Source organism: Heteronotia binoei, chromosome 2, assembly GCF_032191835.1.
Source record: "Heteronotia binoei isolate CCM8104 ecotype False Entrance Well chromosome 2, APGP_CSIRO_Hbin_v1, whole genome shotgun sequence".
NCBI classification, from domain to species: domain Eukaryota; kingdom Metazoa; phylum Chordata; class Lepidosauria; order Squamata; family Gekkonidae; genus Heteronotia; species Heteronotia binoei.
Window position 1 is genome coordinate 113,159,116 of NC_083224.1, and position 25,784 is coordinate 113,184,899.

At 39.7% G+C, this 25,784-nt stretch overlaps 2 protein-coding genes across 6 annotated transcripts; one reads left to right on the forward strand and one right to left on the reverse strand.

The window, feature by feature from the left end:
* Nucleotides 1-367: 367 nt before the first annotated feature.
* IFT25 (intraflagellar transport 25) lies at nucleotides 368-13,373 on the reverse strand. 2 transcript variants are annotated; one of them, XM_060231857.1, is made up of 7 exons: nucleotides 13,249-13,373; nucleotides 13,015-13,158; nucleotides 10,912-11,069; nucleotides 9,923-10,029; nucleotides 3,337-3,405; nucleotides 1,988-2,031; nucleotides 368-592 (listed from the first exon to the last, which is right to left on the reverse strand). In XM_060231857.1, the coding sequence occupies exons 3-7, from the start codon at nucleotides 11,007-11,009 to the stop codon at nucleotides 485-487; spliced, it is 426 nt and encodes a 141-aa protein (XP_060087840.1). In that variant the 5' UTR covers nucleotides 11,010-11,069; nucleotides 13,015-13,158; nucleotides 13,249-13,373; the 3' UTR covers nucleotides 368-484. The 2 variants fall into 2 exon arrangements, with proteins under 2 accessions (XP_060087840.1, XP_060087839.1); XM_060231856.1 differs by having other exon boundaries at nucleotides 13,245-13,371.
* A 21-nt stretch (nucleotides 13,374-13,394) lies between these two features.
* LRRC42 (leucine rich repeat containing 42) lies at nucleotides 13,395-24,675 on the forward strand. Of its 4 annotated transcripts, none has more exons than XM_060231852.1 (8): nucleotides 13,395-13,698; nucleotides 14,644-15,119; nucleotides 18,354-18,485; nucleotides 21,358-21,476; nucleotides 22,419-22,507; nucleotides 22,682-22,792; nucleotides 23,249-23,333; nucleotides 23,880-24,675. In XM_060231852.1, exons 2-8 carry the CDS (start codon nucleotides 14,692-14,694, stop codon nucleotides 24,128-24,130), a joined length of 1,215 nt encoding a protein of 404 aa, XP_060087835.1. In that variant the 5' UTR covers nucleotides 13,395-13,698; nucleotides 14,644-14,691; the 3' UTR covers nucleotides 24,131-24,675. The 4 variants fall into 4 exon arrangements, with proteins under 4 accessions (XP_060087835.1, XP_060087838.1, XP_060087837.1 ...); XM_060231855.1 differs by having other exon boundaries at nucleotides 13,410-13,698; nucleotides 23,253-23,333; nucleotides 23,880-23,968; XM_060231854.1 differs by having other exon boundaries at nucleotides 13,523-13,698; nucleotides 14,678-15,119.
* The last annotated feature ends 1,109 nt before the right edge of the window (nucleotides 24,676-25,784 follow it).

The window sequence follows — 25,784 nt, forward strand, 5'->3', positions numbered from 1 at the left end:
TAGCTTTCCTAACTTTTTCTCTACAAGCACTGGTGATTTGTTTATATTCATCCTTGGTTATAAGGCGTTCCTGCCAATTCCTAAAGGAGTCTTTTTAATTTCTCAAGTCCTTAGAGAGCTGTTTATGGAGCCATCTTGGCTTCTTCCAATTTTTCTTCTCATAGGAATTGTCTGTGATTGTGCTTTCAGTATTTCACTTTTAAGAAACTCCCACCCTCTTGAACTCCCTTCTTCCTAAGCATTTCTGAGTTCCAATGGCAATGGTGAAAAAAATGCTTGCAGCTGTACTTACTCATATAAGCATGTTTTGTGTCAGAACTTTCTGGTTGAGGAAACAATTCTACAGCAAAATCATACAGAAGATTCATTTTGCTAAACATTATTTAATGGAATGAATGTATTAAATAATCAGAAAATCAGACAAGAAACAGGAAAAAATCAATACCATATTACTACTTTGATTTACAGCACTTCAACCTTGGTTTTAAATATCTTGTGCTATTCCTTCTGCTATTACCCTATGAACTGACACGAAAGTATCAAAGGCAGATAAAATGATGAATCTCAGGTGGGTAGCCTGGAACTCAGGAAACTGTCAAAAAAAGAGAAAAATATTAATAGCCATAGAAATAAAAAGAAGAAATCAATCTAACCCAAACAAGGCATTTAAAATCTCAAATAATTTTAATAGGACACATTTTATCATGTGCTTAACACTTGGACAGAAATGAATGGGACTTTTGGCCAGATCCTGTTTAGTTTGTGTTAAACACTCAGCATAAGAAACATTCAACTGCAGCCCCCCACCCCAGGAATGCTACCCCCTGAGTAGTCTTGCACATGTCAATAGAGCGCCCTGCTCTTTCTGTTCATCTCTGTGTTTATCTTCAATATTTTTAACATTCAGCCATGATATCCATTTAGCCATATAAGCGCATGCTAAAAATGGAAAGGTGTGTGTGTGGGTGCTGTGATGCCACCAATGATACCACCAATAACAGCACCTTCTCGTCAAAATCCTGATTATTTAAGACACACGTGGAAGGAAATAAACTGACTCCACAACTGTGAAAATGCAGAGGGAAGATGTATGGAAGAATTGTGCCCAAACCAATTCCAAAGCTTGACTGACTACCAAGGAAATCAAAAGCAAGTTGAGTATGCAGAAAAGCCACGGTCAAGAAACACATATTTTACAAATAAATGTCAAAAATGTTGAGATTGTCAACAATCATGAATGAATGTACAAAATGCATAAAAGATCAGTGAGTGGGGACAATCCTCTAGCAGTCATTGATAACATTTACCACAATAACTTAATAATTTAAGTCCCATAGGGTGGTTTTGGACACTGACTATATAATATTAGATGTATACAGGGCTTTTTTGTGCAAAAAGCACAGCAAGAGCTCATTTGCATATTAGGCCACACACCCCTGCTATCACCAGAAGTGATGTCACCCATTCAGAAGGTTACTTTCAGCATATTGACACAGAACACTACAGTGCCATTAGCTGCATTTCATGGATGTGTGTTCTCACACAGACCAATAAGAGACCTTGTCTCCCCCCCACAAACATGGCCAGAGAGAGAGAGAGCCACGTGTGGCGGAATGGGCAGTGGCAGGCCCACCTTCTCCCAGGAGGGGGTGCTCATGGGCAACTCTACTGCTCTCTCTTTGCAAGCCCTTTGGAGGCTGAAGGTGGCAGAGAGGACAGAACATACAATCTGGGAGTACGTGGCTGCCTAGTGCCTTCCTGCTGCCAGAGACCCTTTTTTTTTGAGCTGGAGGCCTGGCAAAACCAGCCAGAACTGCGTTCCTGCTAAAAAAAAGCTCTGGATGTATATAATATTCATGATCTCTTCAAGTTTTATTGTGGATGTTTCCAAACCTCTTTCAGACATTTTAACTGGGCTAATTCAAGGTGTTTTTCAAAGTCATCTGTTCTTGTATATGTCACAGTAACACTAATGATATGCACTCACAGAAAATTCTTCTGTTTGAAGCTCCCCTTCTTTATATTCCAGGTCTAAACATTTAAAATTCCACAAATTAATATGCATTATGTTGTAAAAAGATCTCACCAAATTAAATTTACAGATTACAGAAACAAATTAGATTTACAGCCTAGATTGTCATCTGTAAGAAGCCAAAACCTAAGTGGAGCAAGTACAGGAGAGGTGCAGTAAAAAAGCAGGCTCATAAATACAGCTCCTTTCGCGACTCTACTTATAATTTGTCTTGTATCCCAGTCAGAAAGGCAGATTACAAATAATAAATCTTAGCACCATGACTGGTTGGCCAGGCAAATCAGAAGAAGGCAGATTTTCTGGCTCCTGTGTACAGGAAACTTGATGCCTCTGGTTGATATCTGCACAGACCGGAAGGAAGATTGTTGGTTTATACCTTGAGATTTGGATTTTTGGATGCCTGAGGGAGCCTGCAAATTTGTGGTGACCACTTGTTTTCTGCTCTTTCTGTATAGCAATGATAACCATGGGCTTACATCTGAACATTTATTGTTACTTTTTGTTGCTTACCCAGCAATTACGTGGACTGTGAGAATTTAGGAAAACATGAAATGGTTGGTCATTGCAAGCTTCTCTCCTTGCCCTCAGATCTACTACAGCTCTTCAGTGTAATATCCCCCTTTGGCTGTGAGCATCAGTTCTAAGCTCCATTCAGCAGAGACATGCTGGCTCAAAGCATCAACACTTTATTTGCAATGTCACACAAATCCAGCAAGGAACAGCTTCTAAATGGCCATATAAATGTTGAAAAGTGAAACTGAGTTCCACTCCATTAAAATACATTGCAGCACAAAGCTGCAAGGAAAACATAGAATGGATTTTCTGTTAAGGTCTCTGGGCCCAGATAGACTACTTCCAGAGTAGTCTATCTAGGCACAGAGACCTTAATAGAAAGTCCATTCTGCATTTTCTTTGCAGCTTTGTAAGCCCAGAATTGCTTCCTGCTTCAGCCTGCAAAAACAAGGAAGAAGGAGCTGGGAATTTCAGCAGCCTTCAAGCTTCAAAGAGTGAAGACAGGAGGAAGAAAGGGAAGAAAAGAGCCAAGCAGGCCTGATTAAAGACCTGGAAAGGCTGGATCTGACCCACTGGCCAAACATTTGTCACCCCTGCTTTAGATCTGGCTCTTCAAAGGAATGAAGCCCACTCTGAGTCTAATACTACAGTTTTACAGTCCAGTCCTATGTACACTTGCATAGAAGTCCTACTGAGTTGTGTGACTGACTTCCACATAAATGTACCAAGGATTGATTTGTACGTCAGATTGCAATAATCCAACCACAGCTACTTTTACCAAGAATGCTCACCTTTTTCAATGCAGTGTTCAAACTCTACTGGATCTTTAGATGTGCTTTTTTCAATCCGTACCGTTTGCACTAAACAATATTTAAAAAAAAATCATGTATCAATCTCATTTCAAATTCTCCTAATCTCACAATAAACTTTTTAAAAAATCTGTAACCTAAGATAACGTAGCTTGTATTCACTTGTAAGAGACAACTGTCAGAGTTCATGGAAGGTAAAATAAGTATCGGATTAGAGAGCTTTAAAAGGAAGACCCCTAGGTAGCTTCATCTAAACTTTCTGACCAGTGGATCCCCCACTCATTTAAAAATCATATTTTTGCATTTTGGTTTTCACATCCCTCCCCCCAACTCTGGAGGTTCAACCCCCCCACACACATTTGAATATAAATAGTGCAGCCAGCTCTAATGAAACTAGTAACTTTTGAGTTACAAGTGTCTGAATTCAAGGGCTCTCTGAATTTAGTGGATCAAGGGTATGCTGTTGATACTGGGTGTTTTTACACTGACAGTTTGTGACTCTCTGTCACCACATTGGAAACTCACCTTTTACTTTACCTAACGTTCTCACAACTGTTTTGCATCATTGCTGCCTGAAGCATCTACATTTGTTTAGGTGAGATGAGTTCTGGCACTGCTGCAGCAACCTTTTTCTCGAAACTAGTTTTGATCTGGTCATTTCTCTACAGGCATTTCAAACTTGTATTGTAGAAGTTTTCATGCGTTTTAAAAGACTCTTCCAAAAGCCACAAGGTGCAGTAATTTGCATAAGAACTGACAGCACTTGAAATTGTTACATATCATTGCTTGCCTCATCTTGTAATTTAAATTTGTATTGTTTTTGCAGTGTTGACACCATTTCCAAGCAATTGTATACATTCAACTAAGCACTGGTATTCCGTCTGCCCTCAGTGTGGACTGAGATTTTCAATCGTTCTTTGTCACAATCTATTGTTCCCACTTGTTTGAAGGCTTCTCTTATTGTCCCAATACCAAAGAGGATGCCAGCAAAAGTTTTAAATGACTATAGGCCAGTGGCCTTGACTTCTGTGATAATGAAGTGTTTTGAGCAATTAGTTCGAAAATATATTATTTCCTGCCTTCCTGTTACTTTTGACGAACATCAGTTTGCTTACAGGAAAAATAGATCTACTGAGGATGCTGTTAATACTGTCCTTTATACTGCCTTATCGCATTTGGATAAAAGGGGGACGTATGTTAGAATGTTGTTTGTGGATTTCAGCTCTGCTTTTAATACAATATCACCCCATAGATTGTTGTTTAAGCTTAAGGATTTGAAGCTGTCGGACTCTATATGTGAGTGGATTTTGAACTTTTTATCAGGTCGTTCGCAAAGGGTTAAAATGGACGGATATACTTCTTCCGTGAAGATCTTAAATACTGGCACTCCTCAGGGATGTGTCTTGAGTCCACTTCTTTTCACTATTTACACGTCTGATTGTGTTTCTAGTAGTCTGAGTAACAAAATCATTAAGTATGCAGATGATACAACGTTAGTGGGGCTCATCTCTGAGAATGATGAGTCTGCGTATAGCAGGGAAGTTCATCAGTTGTCCCTCCGGAGTAAAGTAAATAATCTTATTTTTAATGTAAATAAGACGAAGGAAATTATAGTGGATTATAGGAAGAGTAGTCTGGACATTCAGCCGTTGTTTATTGATGGTGTTATGGTAGAACAGGTGACAGAATGGAAGTTTTTGGGAATTACTATGAAACAGGATCTAACATGGGGGGCAAATACTTTAGCTCTAGAGAAAAAGGCCCAGCAACGACTATACTATTTAAGACTCTTAAGATCACAACAACTGTCAGGGAGTCTGCTGGTTGCCTTTTATCGTAGTTCCATTGAGAGCATTTTATCTTATTGCCTCTGCGTGTGGTTTGGGAGCTGCACGGAAGCAGAGAGAAGGGTGCTCCAAAGAGTGATGGTAAGAGCACAGAAGATTTGTGGATGTTCCCTCCCCTTATTGGTGGATCTGTATAATATGGGATGTAAAAGGAAGATACAAATGATCTTAAGGGACCCTTCACATCTGGGCCACTTGCTATTTGAGATCTTACCGTCAGGTAGGCGATATAGAGTGTTGAAGGCTAAGACAAATAGATTCAAGGGCAGCTTCTATCCAAGTGCCGTGGTTAGGCTAAATGCAGGGTTATGAATGGTTATTTGTTTTTAGATGCATTTAAATGGTCTATGTATATGTCCTTTTTTTGGGGTGTTGATGTGTTGGCATGTTTGTGGAAGAGCACCTCATTTCGTTGCTCTCATTTTCTTTTTTGAGAACAATGACAATAAATTTATCTATCTATCTATCTATCTATCTATCTATCTATCTATCTATCTATCTATCAGAGACCCCCCCCCCCAATTGAAATGCTTTCAGCAGGAAATATAGAAGTTTGGTACGCAAGATAAGCGCAGCAAATCTACAAACGTAAAAGGAAAATAATTAAAGCGGAACAGTGGCAGGCGATTTGAAGACTCTAAAACTCTGGATCAAACTGAATGTAAAAACACCCATCGTTTACCTAGATTTCAGTAAAGTTTTTGACACAGTTCCCCATGATGTTCTGATGGGTAAACTAGAGGATTGTAGACTGGACTCTAGGATAGTTAGGCGGATAGGGAACTGGTTGGAGAACTGCACTCAAAGTGTAGTTGTCAATGGCATTTCATCTGAATGGAGGGAGGTGTCCAGTGGGGTGATACAGGGTTTGGTTTTGGGCCCGGTATTTTTCAAGATTTTAATCAAATTATCTGGATGAGGGTGTTAGAGGGGCTACTCATTAAATTTGCAGATAACACCAAATTGGAAGAAGCAGTGAACACAACAGAAGACAAAGATAGAGACAGAATTCAATGAGATCTCAACAAGTGGGTGGAAAAATGGGTGGAAGTGAACAAGATGCAATTAACAAGAATAAGTGCAGAGTTTCACATCTGGGTAACAAAAATGACTGATACATACTGACGTTACATTGGCGCTCATAAGGGGATTTTATCTTTAGGACCTAAACTAAGGCCAGATACATTTGTGGTCTTCCAAAAATTGTGTCATTCATTTCCATATTGGAACATTTCATTTTGGGTCTTACATTAATTTTTTTATTGATTTATAAGCATAACTGGAACTTTGTTGTATTTTGACCTCTGAACAAGGCCTCTGCAGGCCAAAACGCATCAGGTCATGTATGTATCTTTCACATGCATTTGTCACTTTGATGTTTTTATGAGGCTTCATTTGGGCCCCTACAAGGTTTTTATGTTTTTGTAATAAACATGTAAACTTCTGATATCTTTAACCTTTGGTCCTTTAATATTCTAAACTTCAAAGAATTCAGGTTTTCACGGCTGGTAACATCATTAGGGTTTGTAGAATCTTTCGGGATCAAGTGCCGTGTTCTACTGGAGAAAGTTTTCCTTCCAGACGTTTCGTTCTCAGCTGCGGAGAACATCCTCAGTGGCGTTGCAGCCGGAGCAGGCGCTCAGACCTTCTTGGCTGCACAGCACAGCAGCCAAGAAGGTCTCAGCGCCTGCTCCGGCTGCAACGCCACTGAGGATGTTCTCCGCAGCTGAGAACGAAACGTCTGGAAGGAAAACTTTCTCCAGTAGAACACGGCACTTGATCCCGAAAGATTCTACAAACCCTAATTCTAAACTTCCTTTGGGGGTTTTAACAAAAATGAAGAACACACATACTGGATGAGGGATGCTATAATGATGTAAATGTATTTAAAGGGCTGTAGCCAGGATTTCATGTTTGGTGGGGCCCATAGCAGGATGTTTTTGATTTGGGGGGGCCAGAGGGACACCCAGTTTGGCAGCCCAGGGCTCTCGGCACTGTAAGCTGCCTTGAGTTCCACAAACTAACCCCGCTCGCCTGGGCAGTCACAGCAGCTGTTCTCCTCCCACCCCTTTCTTATGTGTCCATCTATCAGAGAGACAGAGACCTCTTGACTCTCCCCCCACCTTTGCTCTGCAAGGTGTGTTAGGGAAGGGGAGAGAAAAAAAGTGAAAAGACCAACAGCAATGCTACTTGTTGAAAGTGGCGGGCAGCAAAGGGGACAAATTGGGGGCGCTCCAATGGAGGGGCCATACAGTTGGAAGGGGGGGATTTGAAAGGATGGGCCTGGCCCATCCTTTTATATTTTAAAATATAAAAGTCTCATCCTCAGGGCCACACTGTCCAACAAAGAAGCCTTAGACTGAGCTTGGGCACAATCAGTGGGGAATGTTAACTGAAGTGTTTGGAATAAAATGCCCTTCTGGGTAGCAGTGTGTATGAACAAGATCTTGGGGTATAGGTGGACTATAAGTTAAATGTAAGCAGTTAGCGTGATGCAATGACAAAAATGGCTAATGAGATTTTGGGGTGTTATCAGCAGAGGCATAACATCCAAATTGTAAGATGTCATAGTTCTGCTTTACACTGTATTGGTCAGGCTGCACCTGGAGTATTGTGTGTTCTGGAGGCCTCACTTCAAGAAAGATGTGGACAGAATGGAGCAGGTGCAGAGGAGAGCAACAAGGATAATCTGGGGCTTGGAGACCAAGCCCTATGAGGAAAGACTGAAGGACTTGGGAATGTTCAGTCTGAGGGGGGGGACATGATTGCTCTCTCTAAGTATTTGAAGGGTTGTCACTTAGAGGAGGGCAAGGAGCTGTTCCTGTTGGCAGCGGAGGAGAGGATTTGCAATAATGGGTTTAAATTAAGGGTGGGAAGGTACCCGCTGAATATTAGGAAAAACTTTTTTACAGTAAGAGTTGTTCAACAGTGGAATCAGCTACTGAGGGAGGAGGTGAATTTCCCCTCTATGGCAGTCTTTAAGCAACAGCTGAATCAACACTTGTCACGGATGCTCTAGGCTGATCCTGCACTGAGCATGGGGTTGGACTAGATGGCCTGTGTGGCCCCTTCCAACTCTATGTTTCTAGTGTGCTGTACATATAATGTCAGAATCTGGATACAAGTATCTTCTCTTCCTTAATCCCAAGAATCCCTTTGGTTTACAGTGCAGTAGCCTCTGTCTAAATAAATATTACTCCAGATTGGGCTGACTCTAGATAATTCTAGTTACTTAGAACCAGTGCGACCATTTTGGTTGCTAGGCCCAAAGATACAGTGAGCTCAGTTCAACTCTGAGCAGCCTGAAGTTACCAAGACGTCCTAAGATACAGAGTTGCTGCTTTCTACTCCGGAGAAAGAATATACCACTGTGTCGTGAACGTTACAGAGGCTCAAAACTATGCATCAAGTTGCAAATATTTATTTTAATGCTTCTTTTTCTCTGGAGCCTTAGAGAACAAGAAGCATTAAAATAAATATTTGGAACTTGATGCATAGTTTTGAGAATCTCAGTGTAAAAGCTTAAGTTTGCTTATATGTGCATCTCTTGATAAAGATATTTATCAAAACAGGAAGTATAATTATCAAAATTCTATTGAGAACCTACTTTATCCACATTTGGAGAATTCATACTAGTCCTGAGTGTTGAATATTCTTTACACATTCCTTGGAAGCGTGGAATTTTATTGGAACTTGATGGTTTGGTTTATGTATTTTGACCATTGTCTTAATTGGCAACAGTGTGTGTGTTACAACTAGTGTTTTGTGTAGCTTTCAAAACCAAAAGCATATTTCAAAAGTTCCTATCTGCTACCTCTAGGCTCATTGTTCTTTTTAAAATGTAGGTATATTTTCACAGATGGAAATTTACCACAGTGTACAAGAAATGAACTTCACACCATGAAGTTAAAAAAAACCCCAAGAGATATATGCTGATAAAAATTAATCTTTCATGAGTGTATACAACAGCTCAGAAAAGATTACAAGTGTTATCAGTCAGATCTAAATTAACTGCTAGCTAAAAATCTGGAAATAAAAGCCTACTTTATATATATATATATATATGAGATATATGTATTCTCATGAAACAGTTTTTCATCTCTGAATATTAAAATATATATTATTACAGAACATTTTATTCATATAAAAAAGTGGTTGTCAACCTTTGCAGTTCCTGAACCTACAAAGCATCGAACACACTGGCTTAAATACACCAGAAAGATTTCAGTACACAGAGTGGGATTTCTGGCCTCCCCTCCCACTGTATCCTAAAATGGCCCCTGAAATGGAGTTCCTGGGGGTCTGTCCCCTACCCTTAATAGCATGTAAGAAAATTCAATGGCCTGCTGGTAGAAGATTAGGAAAACCGAGGTAACATAAACCAAGTACCAGGAAATGTACCATAATGAGAAACAAACACAAATCAGAGGTATGGAGGAATATGACTGAGAGTGCCCTCAACTTCTTGTCCTACTGCTCTTTTCCACGTGCACACAAAGAGAATCAGGAGGTATGGCTTGTTCTTAACACAAGCTCACTGGTTCAGTAAGGAAACATATATCCAGTCAAATGCTGAACAATAGGGACATACATATCCAATCAAATGGGCACCAGAGAGTCCCAATTCATGGGTTGAAAACCACCAATGTGAACTATGTAACATTTAGACTATATTGTTCATAAATTAAAAAAATAAAACTTGACTATCTAGTACACCTTACCTAAATAACACTGGATTGTAAGCTTGCTTATAATGATACATTTATGAAAATAAATAATAAACTCCTGTGGAAACATCCCAGTTGTTGTCCAAAATGTTTCAGACTGTCTATTTAAGAGAGAGAAAAGGACAGGTTCTAATACACATGCATATATTTGTAACATGAACATTTCAGAATTCAAATTCATCCATAAAAAACTTAGATCTATTTGATAATGTATTTGAAAGAATTCAAACTATAACTGATTCTGCCTGTTATCCACTACATGAGTAAAAATTCTGCACAAGCAGCATTCTCACTGAAGGTTTTAGACAACCCGCTATTATTTCAGCCTTAGTGACCGTCATCTCATCCCTTACTTGGGAATAATAATAATAGCAGCCTATCACAGGGCTGTTGCAAGCATTACTGATAGTACATGAACTCTTGAAACACATGAAGAAGCAGCAGGACTGCTGTTAAAATTATTCTTCAATGAGTCTTATTTTCAAAGTCATAGCAATTTTTAAAATTAGTACTAACACTTAGATTTTAGTATTTTCCCCCAAAATACTTCACTAACATTTGCAATAAGATAATGACAACAATTATGATGTAACCCATCCTTATTGTTCCACTATTACAGATTCAGGGATGGAGCCAAGGAAATTAAAGTTGCCCCTTGTGAGTTCATAGTAGTCTGCCATACAATAAATAATCACAGTAGAGGTAACACTTGAACTAGGGACTTCCTCAACCACAGCTCATTCTCTCTGACATTATGTTGTAAGAGCTACAATTCTAATTATTGTTGAATTTTGCAAGAAATTTATGGTTTTACAGAGGTTAAGAACTGTTAAGTTTGGAAGACATCCTACATATAACATGTTATCAAACATAAGTTGATGTGAAAACAAACACTTCTATGTTCCACTCGTGGGAAGGGCGGGATACAAATCCCAAATAAATAAATAAATAAATAAATAAAATAATTCAGGATCCATACTTACCCATCAATGATATTTTCTGGAGGGTATTTTTCATCACTTGATGTTGCTAGAATAACATCTGTTCCTTCAGTGCTAAGACAAAAGTTTGTTGATTTCATTTTCTTCTCAGTCCTTTATCAAGAGTCGCCACACCATTTACTGAGAATGTTGTTTAGTTGCTTAGCAAAGATGAAAAGACAAATGGTGCAAATGAAAGAATCTTTAATGATTGTATAACCTTCTCGCACTTCGCATGCAGCTTTATCAGGTGGAATCTATCAGAGTCTTTAAGTTCTGTTCCCAATATACACTATAGCTAAGTTTTCTCTCATGTAGTTGCTTAGCAGCCAATTCCACCTCTAAAGGAAAAGCCAGACACTGAGCGTAATTAAGGAAAAATTCGTTCACCAACAGCTGTTTCCTAAATTACAGCCAAACAACCCAAGAATAGATAAGAGAAGTCATGTTGGATCACGTCAATGGCCCATCCAGTCCAACACTATGGTCAAACAGTGGCCAAAAAACCCAGCAGCCATCAGTGCGGCCACGACACTAGAAGCTCTCCCACTGTGCCCCCCCAAGCACCAAGAATACAGAGCATCACTGCCCCAGACAGAGAGTTCCAACAATATGCTGTAGCTAATAGCCACTGATGGACCTCTGCTCCATATGTTTATCCTATCTCCTCTTGAAGCTGTCTATGCTTGCAGCCCTTTGGGTGAAGAAGTACTTTCTTTTATTTGTTCTAGCCTGACTGCTCAGCAATTTCATTGAATGTCCACAAATTCTCGTATTGCGAGAAAGGGAGAAAAGTACTTCTTTCTCTACTTTCTCTATCCCATGCATAATCTTGTAAACCTTGATCATATCACCCCTCAGTTGACATTTCTCCAAGTTAAAGAGCCCCAATCGTTTTCACCATTCTTTGTAGGGAAAGTGTTCCAACCATTTAATCATTCTAGTTGCCCTTTTCTGCACTTTTTCCAATGCTATAATATCTTTTTTTGAGGTGTGGTGACCAGAATTGTACACAGTATTCCAAATGAGGCCACACCATTGATTTATACAGGGCATTATGATACTGGCTGATTTGTTTTCAGTTCCCTTCCTACTAATTCCCAGCATGCCATTGGTCTTTTTTTTACTGCAGTTGCACACTGTCTCAACATTTTCAACGAGTTATCTACCACGACCCCAAGATCTCTCTCTTGGTCAGTCTCTGCCAGTTCACATCTCATCAACTTGTATTTATAGTTAGGATTTTTGGCCCCAATGTGCATTACTTTGCACTTGGTCATTTGCCATGCTGATGCCCACTTGCCCAGCCTCGACAGATCCCTTTAGAATGCCTCACAATCCTCTCTGGTTCTCACCACCCTGAACAATTGTCATCTGCAAACTTAGCCACTTCACTGCTTACTCCCAACTCCAAATCATTAATGAACAAGTTTAAAAGCATCAGGCCCAGCATTGAGCCCTGCAGCACCCCACTGCTTACCACCCTCCACTGCGAAAATTGCCAATTTATACTCACTCTCTATTTCTTATTAATTAGCCAGTTTTTGATCTACAAGAGGACTTGTCCTTTTACACCAGGACTCTTGAGCTTACTAAGGAGCCTTTGATGAGGAACTTTATCAAAAGTTTTCTGGAAGTCAAGGTAAACAACATCTATTGGGTCCCCTTTGTCCACGTTTGTTCACCCCCTCAAAGAACTTTAACAGGTCCTTAAAGAACCCATGCTGAGTCTTTCTCAAAAACTTTTGTTATACACATCGATTTCCAGTTTTAAACAAAACTGGGGAGCTTTGAGAAATTCATTTTAAAAATATTTATTGTCTGTCTATACTAGTAATTGTATTTCAGAAACGATTATGAAAAATGTATAGTGTGATAGTCCAGCAATTTGAACTGATATACACAATAATACTTTAAAATGAATTTTGCAATGAACACTCGTTGTTACATCATGCTCCCTATCCCTGTTTGTTTTTTTTCCGGCAGGACGCCCCTACGCGAAACTGCTATGTGACAAGCAGACACTCAATAGCTGAACAAAAATTAAGCACCATTTATATTTACTACAAAGAAAAGCATCACAGTACCAGAAACACACAAACCTACAAGTATATGCTTGATGTGTTGTTTTAAACAATACGGTGCTATAAACGGGGTGCTGTGCTTCATATGCAGTTCTTATTGTATCCGTCCGTCCGTCCGTCCCTTTCGGAAAAGCTCAGGCCTGCTGATTTGCGCTCAACCGTGCAGCTGTTAAAAGATTGATAATCTTATTACTAATCTCGCTTCAAACCGTTTTGGGAATGCTTTCTGAATGGCTCAAACTGTTTCCATACCAACCCTGTCTTGCGTTGAAAGGGAAAAAATCGTTCCTTCCCACCGAGCACTTCGGGTTTCGCGTCAGTTACTATAGCTGCGCAGTCGCCGCTCTATAGCCAATCGTGCGCTTGACACCATCGAGTTACATTAGGCTAGAGGTCTCCCTCCTTTATAGTCCTTGTCAGCACTTCCGGTCTCGAATAGAACTCGCTTTCCATCAGATTTAGATTATGAAGTATTATAGGAATTCTACATAGAGATGTTAAAGGACAGCGTGATTCGCCCACAGAGAACCAAGGCCATGAGCAGTTTTCGGTTTTGGCTGGAAGACTAGGCTGAGTGTCTTCCCACATACTTGGGAGAAGAGGGAGGCTCAAGAGGTCCCCAAGGTGCAAGTCCCATGCTAACTGGCAGGACTTGAGGGATCAGCGCCGCCTCGAGCCCCGCTTCATTCTGCCTTTTGTCTAACAGGTTGGTCCCTTCTTGCCTTTACGGAGACTCCAATCTTTTTTATTCAATGTACAGAATGAAGGAGTAGACGGAAGTGGTCTATTGTAAAGATTATACACTTAAGACTGCATATGTTATATTCTGGATACCCTCTCACCCGCATTAGAGAGACCTCAGATTTCCGCAAAAAATGTGTTAAGGAGACTTGTCCCTAAAGGGTTTGTTTGCTACAGTTAAAGCATTTTTTTAATAATAAAAAAAATCAGGACCTTTCCCACCCCGGATGAAATTTATGGTATAGAATGGCTCTCGGTGCTGTTAGTTATGGAGCCTACTCTGCTGCGTGGCTCTACGTTTGAATGTATTTGCTGTGTTAGATTACGGACATTTATCTTTCCAACCAGAATATAAAAGGGGACATTCCCTCTTCACCTGTTTCAGGGAATTCAAATATATCATACTTTGTAATGAAAGATAATAATTGAGGAGTTGAAGAACAAGCCTAAGTATCTGTTTTATATATTTTTGTAATGGCAATGACGTTTATTGAAGAGGCTTTCCAATGCTCCTCTTTAGTCTACAGCAGGGGTGGCCAAACTTGCCTAACATAAGAGCCGCATAGAATAAATGTCAGATGTTTGAGAGCTGCAAGACAGGAGGGAGGGAGGGAAATAGATGGGGGAGGGAGAGGAGAAAAGAAAGCATTAACTTTAAAAGCATTCTCCAAGCTGCTTGACAGGGCAGTGGGGGCTTTGAGAGCCACACAATATGTGTGAAAGAGCCACATGTGGCTCCCGAGCTGCATTTTGGCAACCCCTGGTCAATAGGATGTCTCTTCATACCTTTTTGCATTTTTGTAGGATACATAAAGCCTGGAGCACCGAAAGCTGCAAACACTTTTGTATTTCCTAAATTACATCCCCATTTGATTTGTTTTGTGTTTTTGTATTGTTTTTTCTCCCACAGAAACCTTGAAAAATCTCATGCTGTCTCCATGCAGAAAACAATTCAGATATGGAATCTGTGTATATCCAGGAAAATGGGCAGCTGTATAGATTAAATCAGGCTTCAGGTGGAGTAAACAACCATGCTTTGAAACCAAAGCCTTCAAGACTGTTTTCCAAAGGATTTTCTGTTGAGCTCTGTATGAACAGGGAAAATGATAATGGCAGGACAGATCACTTCATCTTCACTTACACAAAGGAGGGAAATCTTCGCTATTCTGCTAAATCTCTCTTCAGCCTAATCTTAAATTACATTGCAGACAACATTCATCATGTTGATTCACTGATTGGCTTTCCAGAGCAGATTGGAGAAAAGCTTTTCTATGCTGCTGATGCAAGACAAAAGTTTACAGATCCAAGAACAGGACTCAGAGCTTTGCAAAAATTTACTGATGCTTATGGAAGTTTAGTACTTCAGATACTGTGTTTGAAAAATAGGTAGGTACTCAAGCAAAAAACCCTCAAGGACTTGCAGAGGGCATCTTATTTTCCCCTCTCCTACTATTTCATCTTTTCCTTCCCTGAAGTTAACCTAGCTTCTCTCCTTTGTTGTGCTTCCTTCCCTCTTTCCCACCCACTAGCCAACCCATTTTCCCCTCTGTCTTCAATTTTCCCTCCTTCTCTCCTCTGGCACACTCTCCCTGGAAAAACTGTGGCCAATTTGTGCAGTGCCATCCAGGGCCAGTTACATGGTGGGGAACTGGAAAGACATGTAGGTGGCACCTCACTCCTTCCCACACTATTTACTCTTTGCTCATACCCTCACCTTTCCTTTCCCCTCCCCTCTCATTCCACCCATCAAGCAACCAATCTTTTATCTGCCCCCCCCCATCTTCAGCTATATACTATTATTTATTTACTTCATTTATAATCCTTCCTTTCTTCATATCTCCTTGCTTCCATTTTATCTTCTTTCCTTTCTGTCAAGCAAGCAATGCTAGAGAGCCAGTGTTAAGAGCAGCGGACTCTAATCTGGAAAATTTGGTTTGTTTCCCTACACCTCCACATGATTCCTGCCGGGTGACCTTGGGCCTGTCACAGTTCTCTCAGAACTCTCTCAGCCCCACCTACCTTGCAAGGTTGTGGGGAGAGAAAGGGAAAGTATTTGTAAGCTGCTTTGGACTCCTTAAGGTAGAGAAAAGTGGGGTATAAAAGCCAACTCTTCATCATCATCCTCACAACAACCCTATAAGGCAGGTTAGGCTGAGAGTGTGTGACTGATTCATGGTCACCAAGTAAGTTCCATGGCAGAGTGGTGATTCTAACCTGGGTCCAGTATCCTAGTTTGAAACTGTAACCACTATATAACACTGGCTTTCATGGGGTGGCTGCTGTTGAACAGCAGCAAGCAGCCCGCCCTTGGTGAGTCATGCAAATCATATGTAGCAAGTCACTGCTGCTGGCAGGCCTGGACTATGAATCCTCCCTTAAATGCCAAAGCACCCCTGGAAAGGGCGCTACCCCCTCGCCATGTTTTGTATTACATAAACCAAGGCTTGAAGGCTGAAAATACTATTGTGGTTGCCTAGCAGTTCCCACAGCTACAGGTACAGTCTCTGTTATTTTAAGGAATTTTTTTTTCAGATTTTTCTGAAAACCTGGGGCTTTTCTCAGGTTTGTAGAAAGATCTGTTTCTCTGTTTATAGTCCCAGTCTCCAAATGTAAGTATCCAGAAATAGGATCACATTGAGATTTCTTGTTTCATGTTGTACAAACTGTTCTCAAGTGAAGCTTGCCATACTTCATTACAGTTTAAAAAAAAAAATATATATATATATATATATATATATATATATTTTAAAATATATATATATAAATATATATATATATAAATATATATATATATAAAAGCTCAGGCTGACCCAGGCTCATCAGATCTTGGAAACTAAGCAGGGTCAGCTGTGGCTCAGTGGTAGAGCATCTGCTTAGCATGCAGTAGGTCCCATACTCAGTCCCTGGCATCTCCTGCTTAAAAGATGAAGTAGGTGATGTGAAAGACCTTTGCTAGAAATCCTGGACAGCTACTGATAGTCTGAGTAAACAATACAGGCCTTGATGGACCAAGAGTCTGATTCAATATAAGGCAGCTTCATGTGTTAATTTGTCCCTGATTTCTATTGACCACCAAGGAAGTCCAGAGTCATGATGCAGAGGAAGGCAATAGCAAACCACCTCTGAAGTCTCTTCCCCTGAAAACCCTACGGAGTTGCCATAAGTTGTCTGTAACTTGACAACACTTTCCACCATTGCATTCCTTTGATTGCAAGTTCCTCAGGATTTTTCTCTCTTTTTTGCTTATGCTCCTTAATGCAGGTGCCATATTTTAAAAGAGTTTGCTCAGTTTTAGGACATGTTTTCATTATTAATGTACTCTTGGAACAGGCAGTTCATGTGATCTAGAATCTCTTTAGGATTGCAGTGTATCCTATAGCACTCTTCTCAGTTGTTCAGTATACTTACATGGCTAAGGTATCTTATCAGATAACAGCAGACATTCAAGGCTATGTACCACCCTTTAAAAATCAAGGGTAGTTATTTCCAAGCAAATGAATTTAGAACTGAAGCACAAGTCAGACACCTTACAATTTTAAAAGAAATTTAGGAACTGATCCCAACTTTCTTCTTGCACTATTTCATATTTCATCCAGATTTGTTTATCTTGGAAGATATGCAGGACATTGCTTAATTAACAAGAAAACATGGCTTAATTAACAAAGCACAGTTAATCATCTGAATGCATAACATTATACTATTGTTAGTTACTACCTGTTAAACTTATTTATTAGGTATTTTCACTCTGCTTTTATCTCAGTGGGAATTAAAAGCAGATTCCTTCATTTTCTCTTAACTCAGCTTTTCAAGTTTTTGATGAGGTCTGAAGTCTTTCACAACTGTGGTTTACCAGTGGGTCCCAACCTTTTTGGCACCAGGGAACGGTTTTGTGGGAGACAGTTTTTCCACAGACCGAGTGAGTGTGTCAGCACTGGGTTTTTTGCTGCTCCAGACTGCCCCTCCACTCATGCGGCCCATCTCTGTCCCTCATGGGGGTCTTTAAATGGGGGGGAGACTGGGGCCGTTTCTGCCACCTCCCCACTAGGTGGCCAGGCAGCAAAAGTGGCCAATCTGCCTCCCCCTCCCATTTAAAGACCCCTGACAATCATTTGATCCCTGGGGGTCTATAAATGAGGGGTAGGAAGGTTGCAGCAGCACTTCTTCTTTTGCCCACCTGGGCCCCTGGCAGGCAGAAGGGGTGGTGGGGATGCTCTGCCTCGAAGCAAGACTGTGCTGCCTCTTTTGTCCACCTGGGTCCTGGGTGGGCGAAAGGGGTGGTGCAGTGCCTCTGTCTCGCTGCCAGTTGCTAACAGGCCACGGACCAGACCGGGGGGTTGGGGACCCCTGGTTTAGACAGTCCTTCCCCTTACCAAGACTATTTTTTCTGTATCTGGCTTTTCATCCATTACGTTACAGATTTGCACTACTGACTGTGCAAAAGAATAGAGCAAAATCAGAAACAGAATCTTGAGCCAGGGCATAAACATCACATCCAGAGGAGTCCTCAAGACAGACTAAACTTCTTAGAATGTTTCCTGCCTATAACACTGACAGCCATAGGAATGGAAGATAGTGAACAGGTTGTAGATTCTTACCTTTGTTTTTTGTACTCTTTTATAGATATCTGGTTATTTCTGAAAAACTTGAAGAAATTAAATCTTTTCGGAATTTGACATGTTTGGATTTGTCATGTTGTAAACTTGGAGATGACCATGAGCTGCTAGAACATATTACCAAGGAGACGCTATCTAGGTACAAGTTCACTGTGGGAAAAATCAATACACTACTGTTTTGTTTCCTGGTGACTAAAAAGAACTGGGAGAGTTTGAAATTATTATTTTAGTATAGCCAGAGCTTCTTTTGCAGAAAAAGCTCAGAAGGAACTCATTTGAATATTAGGCCACACCCTGACATTACCATTGTTTTGCATTGGGCTTTTTTTGTAGAAAAAGCCCAGCAGGACCTCATTTGCATATTAGGCCACACCCCTGACACCAAGCTGGCTGGAACTGCATTCCTGTGCATTCCTGCCCCCCAAAAGTCATGAGTATAGCAAGTCTGGAAAAAAAACTTCAAAGCTCTCCTGTGTTGGCTTTACAAAGTTCCCTTTTCAGATTGACCCTTATTCTTAGAATTAATGTTGCAAGTTGGTGTTTATTTATTTATTTATTTATTACTTTACATTTATATCCCGCCCTCTCCGCAAGCGGACTCAGGGCGGCTTACAGTATCATAAAAACAATCGATTCCATAAAACATATAAAACCATAATACATTTATCAGTTTAAAACTATTACGCTATCTCAATCCAGTGTCAAACGATATGCCTTATGCAAATATATGCTACAGAAACCCAATGGCCATATTTGTTTTAATTGCCATTGCATAAGGGCAGGACTTTTTTTCTGGGGGAGCGCGGTGGAATGGAGTTCTGGAACATTTTTGTTGAAACAAAATTCTCAAAAAATGTTTAAAAGTTTCTGAGGGATACCCATGTGTTTCTCCTTAATTTCCCTCTTGAGAGTTCTGGCACCTCTTTTTCCAGGAAAAAACACCCGCATAAGGCATATGGAAAGGTCAGTATTTCACTTCGTTCTTGGCTTTAGAAGACATTCAGAAGCTAGGATTGCAACCTCCTGAAGAAAAAAATGTCCTGTCCCTTTTAACAGAGATTTAATAGGATTTAATAGATGTTATTTACTAGGTGGTCTTATTTACCTCCATGCAATGAAAAATTTAAGCTGTCCATTTCCACCCATCAAGTTTGTATTACAATCCTTTTCCTCAGGCCTGTTGGCAACCATATCATTAGCAGCAAGAAGCTCACTTGCTGCTTCTGCGTAACTCCAAAGTATAAAAGGAAAGACTGATCCAGTGTATCTCCTAAATCCACTGCATGTGTACATGGTGATGTGAAAGACAGTAATATTTGGGGTGTTTTGTGTTTGGATGTTTATATATTTATGCCTTTTTAAGACATAACCATGGTGCACTCTGCAAGAAGGGGAAGAAGCAGACTGGAGAACTGAAGTATTTTGGTTCTGAAGGTGTTGTAGGTGTGTTTTTTAAAAATCAAAAGTTGATATTTACAGCATTTCCTGCCTCTTTTCCTGATTGGAGTGTAACAATGACCTATGTCAAAAGAACAAAGTTTGAGTCCAGTGCCATCTTTAAGACCAACATAGTTTTATTCAAAGTATAAGCTTCTTGTGCATGCGAACTTCTTCAAATGTTAAATAACGTTATTGGACCTTTGCTTAGGATTAGCGGTTAATACAAGTGCAGAGATAATAGCCCAGTGTTCAATGTTAGGGATTGGCATGAACCTAACCCCCCCTGAACTGAGTCAAAAGGGCCCCACCCAAACCAACCTGACCTGGTGAGTTCAGTTCCTTCTTTCTCCTGGCTGCAGCTCACTGTGGCTGGGGGATGGGGGGTGGGGGTGAAATCACCTAAGAAGGGTTAAATGGCTGGCTTGGAGGGGGGAACTGACAGGTTTAATGGCTGGCAGCGATTTTAACGTAACAGTGAGGATAGGTGTGCCTATCAGCTGTTAGGTTGAAATGGCTGTAGTTATTTCACCAGTCCATTTCAGTTCCCCCTGCTTCGAAGCTGGGGAGAAGTGAAACCAACCAATGAAATGGCTTGCAGCTATTTTAACCTAACAGCAGGCTATGTGTGTTTGGACCAGTGAAATGACTCACAGCCATTTAAACCTAATAGCTCACCTATGGACCCCATACTGCTCAGCTGTTAAGTTTAAATGGCCCTGAACAGCTGAACCAAACCAGACAAAAGCCCAGTAAACATTCAGGGAAGGCGCCTTTCCCAAACAATGGTTCAGGAGCTCCAAACTGGCCCAAGTTTATGCCAGATTTTGGCTCACGAGCTAGTTTGTACTCATCCCTATTCAATATACAGAACAGCATATTTTGTACTTTATACTGATGGCATATGATTTTCACCAAATAAAAGATTTTTACTTTTTTATTATTTAGTAAGGAGTTTTTCATAATTATAAATCTACACTATGTCTCAGCTATGTATTTTCACCTGGTATTCTGGCTTTTTTATGGTACCCCGGTTAGCCAGCATGGTGTAGTGGTTAGGAGTGGTGGGCTCTGATCTGGAGAACTGGGTTTGATTCCCCACATCTCCACGTGAAGCCACCTGGGTGACCTTGGGCCAGTCAGTTCCCTCAGAGCTCTCTCAGCTCCTCCTACCTCACAGGATGTCTGTTGTTGGGAGAGGAATGGAAGGCAATTGTAAGCTGCACTGAGAATCCTTCAGGTAGTGAAGAGCAAGGTATAACAACCAACTCTTCTTATCAGACAACACAGATATAAAATTCTAAATTGTTATGATGCTTTTATCATACACGTTAGTGTCGGTAATAAAACATATACCACTTTCAGTCAGGTGAATTATAAAGTGCTGCTGTATATTTTACTGATATTAATTTCCACCTTACTCTCATTTAAGCATTCTTAGAACTAGTGTATTTGGGTTTACTTTTGTATTACCAGGCTGCTTTCAAAACTGGAAATGGGGAGAGTGAAACGGTCTTAACAATTTACATGAAGATCTGGGTTATTTTGAAAACTGACTTTTGCATTTATCCTAGTCTAATTCAGCTTCTTCTGAAAGATAATTGCTTATCAGATGCTGGTCTTCGCAAAATGACAGCACCTGTTCGAGTGATGAAACGGGGCCTTGAAAATCTTTCAGTATTAGATTTGTCTTGTGAGTATGATTCAGATTAGAATGTATGCATTTGTCTCATAACCCAACATTAATCCTAGTCAATATCAGAAAAGATAATTAATCAAAACTTGATAGTACTGTCTTCCTGCTAGTAGAAAAAATGGGAGAATTATGACAAACCAATGTATTTGACTGAAATCTCACGTTGTCTGTTTAAGCTAAGAGGTCAGTCAAACGTTACATATTGTGCAACAGAACTAGGCCATGTTTTGTTGATCTGTATAGAAAGATATTATAATAGCCATTGCGTTTTTTAAAAGTCTTGATTTTTTAAGGCTGTAGTCCTGTGCACACTTACTGTATGCCTTTTTGAATATAGCAGAACTTACTTTCCAGTTAACAAGCAAGATAGGACTGTAAATGCAAACCTTATTATACATAATATGGATCTTTATCTACCATGTAGTTTATGAGGCTGGACATACATGCATTGCCCTGATACTGCACAATCAGTATTTCAACCAAATGGTCATAACCCAAAGGTTCTTCATGAATTAAATTAAATCCAAGATTATATTTTAAAATTCAGAGAGTTGTGTTCTTCCATTGCCCTGGATGGGGAAAATTGCTTTTGATGAATCAGTCAAGGAGTCATGCTGGTTGGGGGAAACTCTTCTACTTTCCATTCCTCACTGCAGGCCCCCCCTACTTGTGATGTGTTTTGTTCAGGAAGTTTCTTCAGCCCTCAGAGTGGAATTTTGAAATAAACAGCACACTGCTGGGCGAAAGGGAAGTAGGGAAAGATCAGCTCCACCCATTTCTCCTGTGGTCTTTGCTGCTGATTCTAACCATATCACTCAGCTTCCTCCCCAACATGATAGGACACATCTCATTCATTTTTCTCTGTTAACATGTTTTATAGTCTTCATATTGTCTTTGTTACAGCTTAATGTTTAATGTAATATTCTTGACTTGATGTAGGTAATTCAGGAATCACGAATAAAGGAGTTGGGTTCCTTCTTTCCTTCAAAAAGCTAAATTATTTGGATCTTTCTGAAACTGGCATTGAGGTAAAAAAAACTTCTGTCCTACTAGACATGTAATATAACATTTGGAGAGGGAAACAAAATTCAATGAATAAACTCCTTATTTATAGGAATTTCAAGGAAAAGAAGAAATATATTGTTTTTCTGCATGGTCAAATTCTGTTTGATCATGACTCTTACATTTTCTTTTTTCATTAGGACTTGATGGTAGCAATTCAGCGGATCCAGAATCAGATAGGTCTAGTTTATTCAGAAGTGCCTCTGAAAGAATTTGAACATAACTGCAAAACAGAGGGATGGGCAGAGCATGTATGTAAAAATTTACTCCATTAAAACCCATTTCTTGCATTTTTCCATGTGGTAAAAAGTACTGATTTTAAGTAAGGTGTTTGCATCTAAGGAGATTTTATAAATGTATCAGAAATTCAAGGGATAAAGGTGAATAATCCAGTAATAAATTTGTTTACATTCTTTAACAAAATGTTACATTTCATTAGAAGTAAGTAAAATAAGAATTATCACCAGAGAGACTTCCACTGTCAAATGGTTATGTCAGTACCTAAACTCAACTGTATATCAGTTTCAACTGCTGTGCTACAGCTGTTTATTTCTTTTGAGGATCTTGTTTGGCTGTGTAAAGTATAACTGTGATATATTAAAATATGGAACTTAAATCCAGTGTACTTTCACACTGGATATCTAACAAGGAATAATGTCCTTAGCTGTTTTTCTTATTATCTTATTGATGACTGATTCTCTTTTTAGACAGTTTTGCAATGGCAGCACATTATCCAAGAAGGAATTAAACCACAAAGAAGCTTGAAATCTAGAGCAGCAGCTCAGTATTTCTGTATGTACCTTTATAAGGATTTGTTTGAATGCCAAGGCCACTTTACTGATTTCTGAAGATGGGGATGTATATTGTTCACTGGTTTACCAGTCCTGTGAAACAGCCACTAACAATTAGAGAAAGGCTTCAGACTTTTTTGAGTGGAGTGACAGGATACAGACCACTGGAACTACACTTCAAAGAATCTACTTAGACTTAATTTTGAACAAATTATTTGATTCTCCCCTCCCCCACCAAGTTGAAGAGGCAGTCTGCTTTTGAAAATGAATAATAGCTTGAGGTCGCACTCCTCAGAACACTTTCTTGGCACTAAGCCTCATTGAACAGCATGGGACTTAGTTCAGGTTTGTGCCCTGTGTCCTTCACAGTAGTCTGGAAAACTGAAAGAAAGCCATGACTCTGCATGCAATTGGTTCCCCAGGTGCTCTGAAATAGCTTCATTAGATCTTGGTCTGAGATATGAAGCCCTTAATATTGTATATAGGACACAACAGGGCTGAAAACATATAGACAAGTTACAGTAATTCATGGCATCTTTTTTTGCAGATGGAAAAAGAGCCAGGACCGAAGAACCTTGTGAGTCCCCTCTAGGAGGACAGCATAGAAAGACTTGTGAGAATTTACAGTTTTACAAAACAGCAGAAGCATGCAGTTTGCCTTTAGTAAAAAAGAAGACTGAATGTAATGAAGAATTACAGAATAAAAGGACTCATTCAGCTGAACCCAAAGAGAAGAGCTTAAAAGCAAAGCATCTGGGCCTCTTGATGGAAGACTGGGACTTATTAAATTCTTATTGATTCTGATGGCAAAATTACAAGATCCAAATATTAAACCATTTTTAAAAACAAATGTATAGGGCTGAGCTATCTATCCTAATAATATGACAAATTGTTTCTACCATTGGTGTAAAAGAACAAGATCCTCAGACAAGTGGTGAGTTCATTCCACTTTTGAAATGAGCCCTAATTTTTTCAATGAACAGTCACTTTTTGACTAATATGAAATAGGTTCCGTTCATGCTCTGAACATACTCTTATTTTAAAGGGCTAATTCACACAACTGTACATCACCAACTTACAGCTGAAACAAGGTTCTCTGTTGTGAAACAGTTCTTGAGGTATTAAATATGAAAGTCTTGATGCTTGTAATGGAACATTCATGGCTATTTTTAGAGATTCAAGCAATCATTTGGTGCTTGTGTCAGCTATTGGTGAACCACTGTGTCTTAATTTGCCTTAATGAAGCCATAGTGGCAGAAAAGGACTGTTTGCTTAGCATGGTTTGCCTTGTTTTTGCTAACATTTCTAAGATACAGCAATAAAATTCTGGAACTGAGAAGCTACACTGGTATCATTAATATATTTGTTGTGTGTTCCTGTAAATATGAGCATTTATAAAACATTTACCTATAATGTAATTGATTTCCTATAAACCACATTCAGATGTAACTAAATAAGCTAGAATGGATTTATATTGGAACAGACTATCTTCTTCTGTTCATCTAGTAGTGTGAAGGTGAGCAAGTGGCATAAGTTTGGTGAAGAGAACCTGTGAATTTATTTCATAGCAATGTAAAGTACAGAGAAATACTCTTGCCCATGGGAGGGAAGATCTAATTTTCCTTAGTATTATATGTAGCTCCTACATAAATAAAAGGTTGATCAGGCTTCAAAAAATGAAGGGATATATCAAATATAAGATTTGAAGAATGAACACTTACTGCTAAATGTGATTTCTCTCACACACTTTTAATGAGGTGCATACATGAAACAGGTAGTTTTCTAAGTCCATTTAAGTAAATGGGCTTAAAAAGGCATAACTGTTTAGGATTGCACTGCTAAAGGTCTGCAAATGTTCGTTATTAGCTAATCTTAAAATATTTCTTTCTTTCTTTATTTATTTATTTATATTAAGATTTATACCCCGCCCTTCTCACCTAAGTGTCTCAGGGCGGCTTACAACATGATAAATTAGACAACTTCAGATTGAAACATTTAAAATACAATTAAACTATAGGTTAATAAAAAGCAGGATAAAATAGGATAATTAAAACCGGCGGCCTATAAATACATTTTGTTCCATCCAGGATGTTTTCATTGTCAGTTAATGTCATAGGCCTGCCGGAAGAGGACTGTCTTACAGGCCCTGCGGAATTGCCCTAGATCCCGCAGGGCCCGTACCTCTTCCGGCAGCTGGTTCCACCAGTAAGGTGCCGTTGTTGAGAAGGCCCGGTCCCTGGTGGATTTTAGACGGGCCTCCTTTGGCCCGGGGACTACCAACAGGTTTTGTGAGCCTGAGCGTAGTACTCTCTGGGGAACGTGTGGGGAGAGACGGTCCCTAAGGTAGGCAGGTCCTAGGCCATATAGGAAAATGTATGGGGTGAGAAAATGTATGGGGTGAGAAATCAAAACATTAGTTTTGATGAGAAATCAGTGTTATTAGGGTTTGTAG

Bases quoted from the DNA above. Each gene is read 5' to 3' on its own strand.
- IFT25 (XM_060231857.1), bottom strand. From the start codon at position 11,009: ATGAAATCAACAAACTTTTGTCTTAGCACTGAAGGAACAGATGTTATT. The intron at 3,406-9,922 runs GTAAGGTGTACT...AATATTGTTTAG, and splicing joins TACAATCCAGTGTTATTTAG to TGCAAACGGTACGGATTGAA. The intron at 2,032-3,336 runs GTGAGCATTCTT...TTAAATGTTTAG, and splicing joins TGAACACTGCATTGAAAAAG to ACCTGGAATATAAAGAAGGG.
- LRRC42 (XM_060231852.1), top strand. From the start codon at position 14,692: ATGGAATCTGTGTATATCCAGGAAAATGGGCAGCTGTATAGATTAAAT. The intron at 15,120-18,353 runs GTAGGTACTCAA...ACTCTTTTATAG, and splicing joins ATACTGTGTTTGAAAAATAG to ATATCTGGTTATTTCTGAAA. The intron at 18,486-21,357 runs GTACAAGTTCAC...CATTTATCCTAG, and splicing joins ACCAAGGAGACGCTATCTAG to TCTAATTCAGCTTCTTCTGA.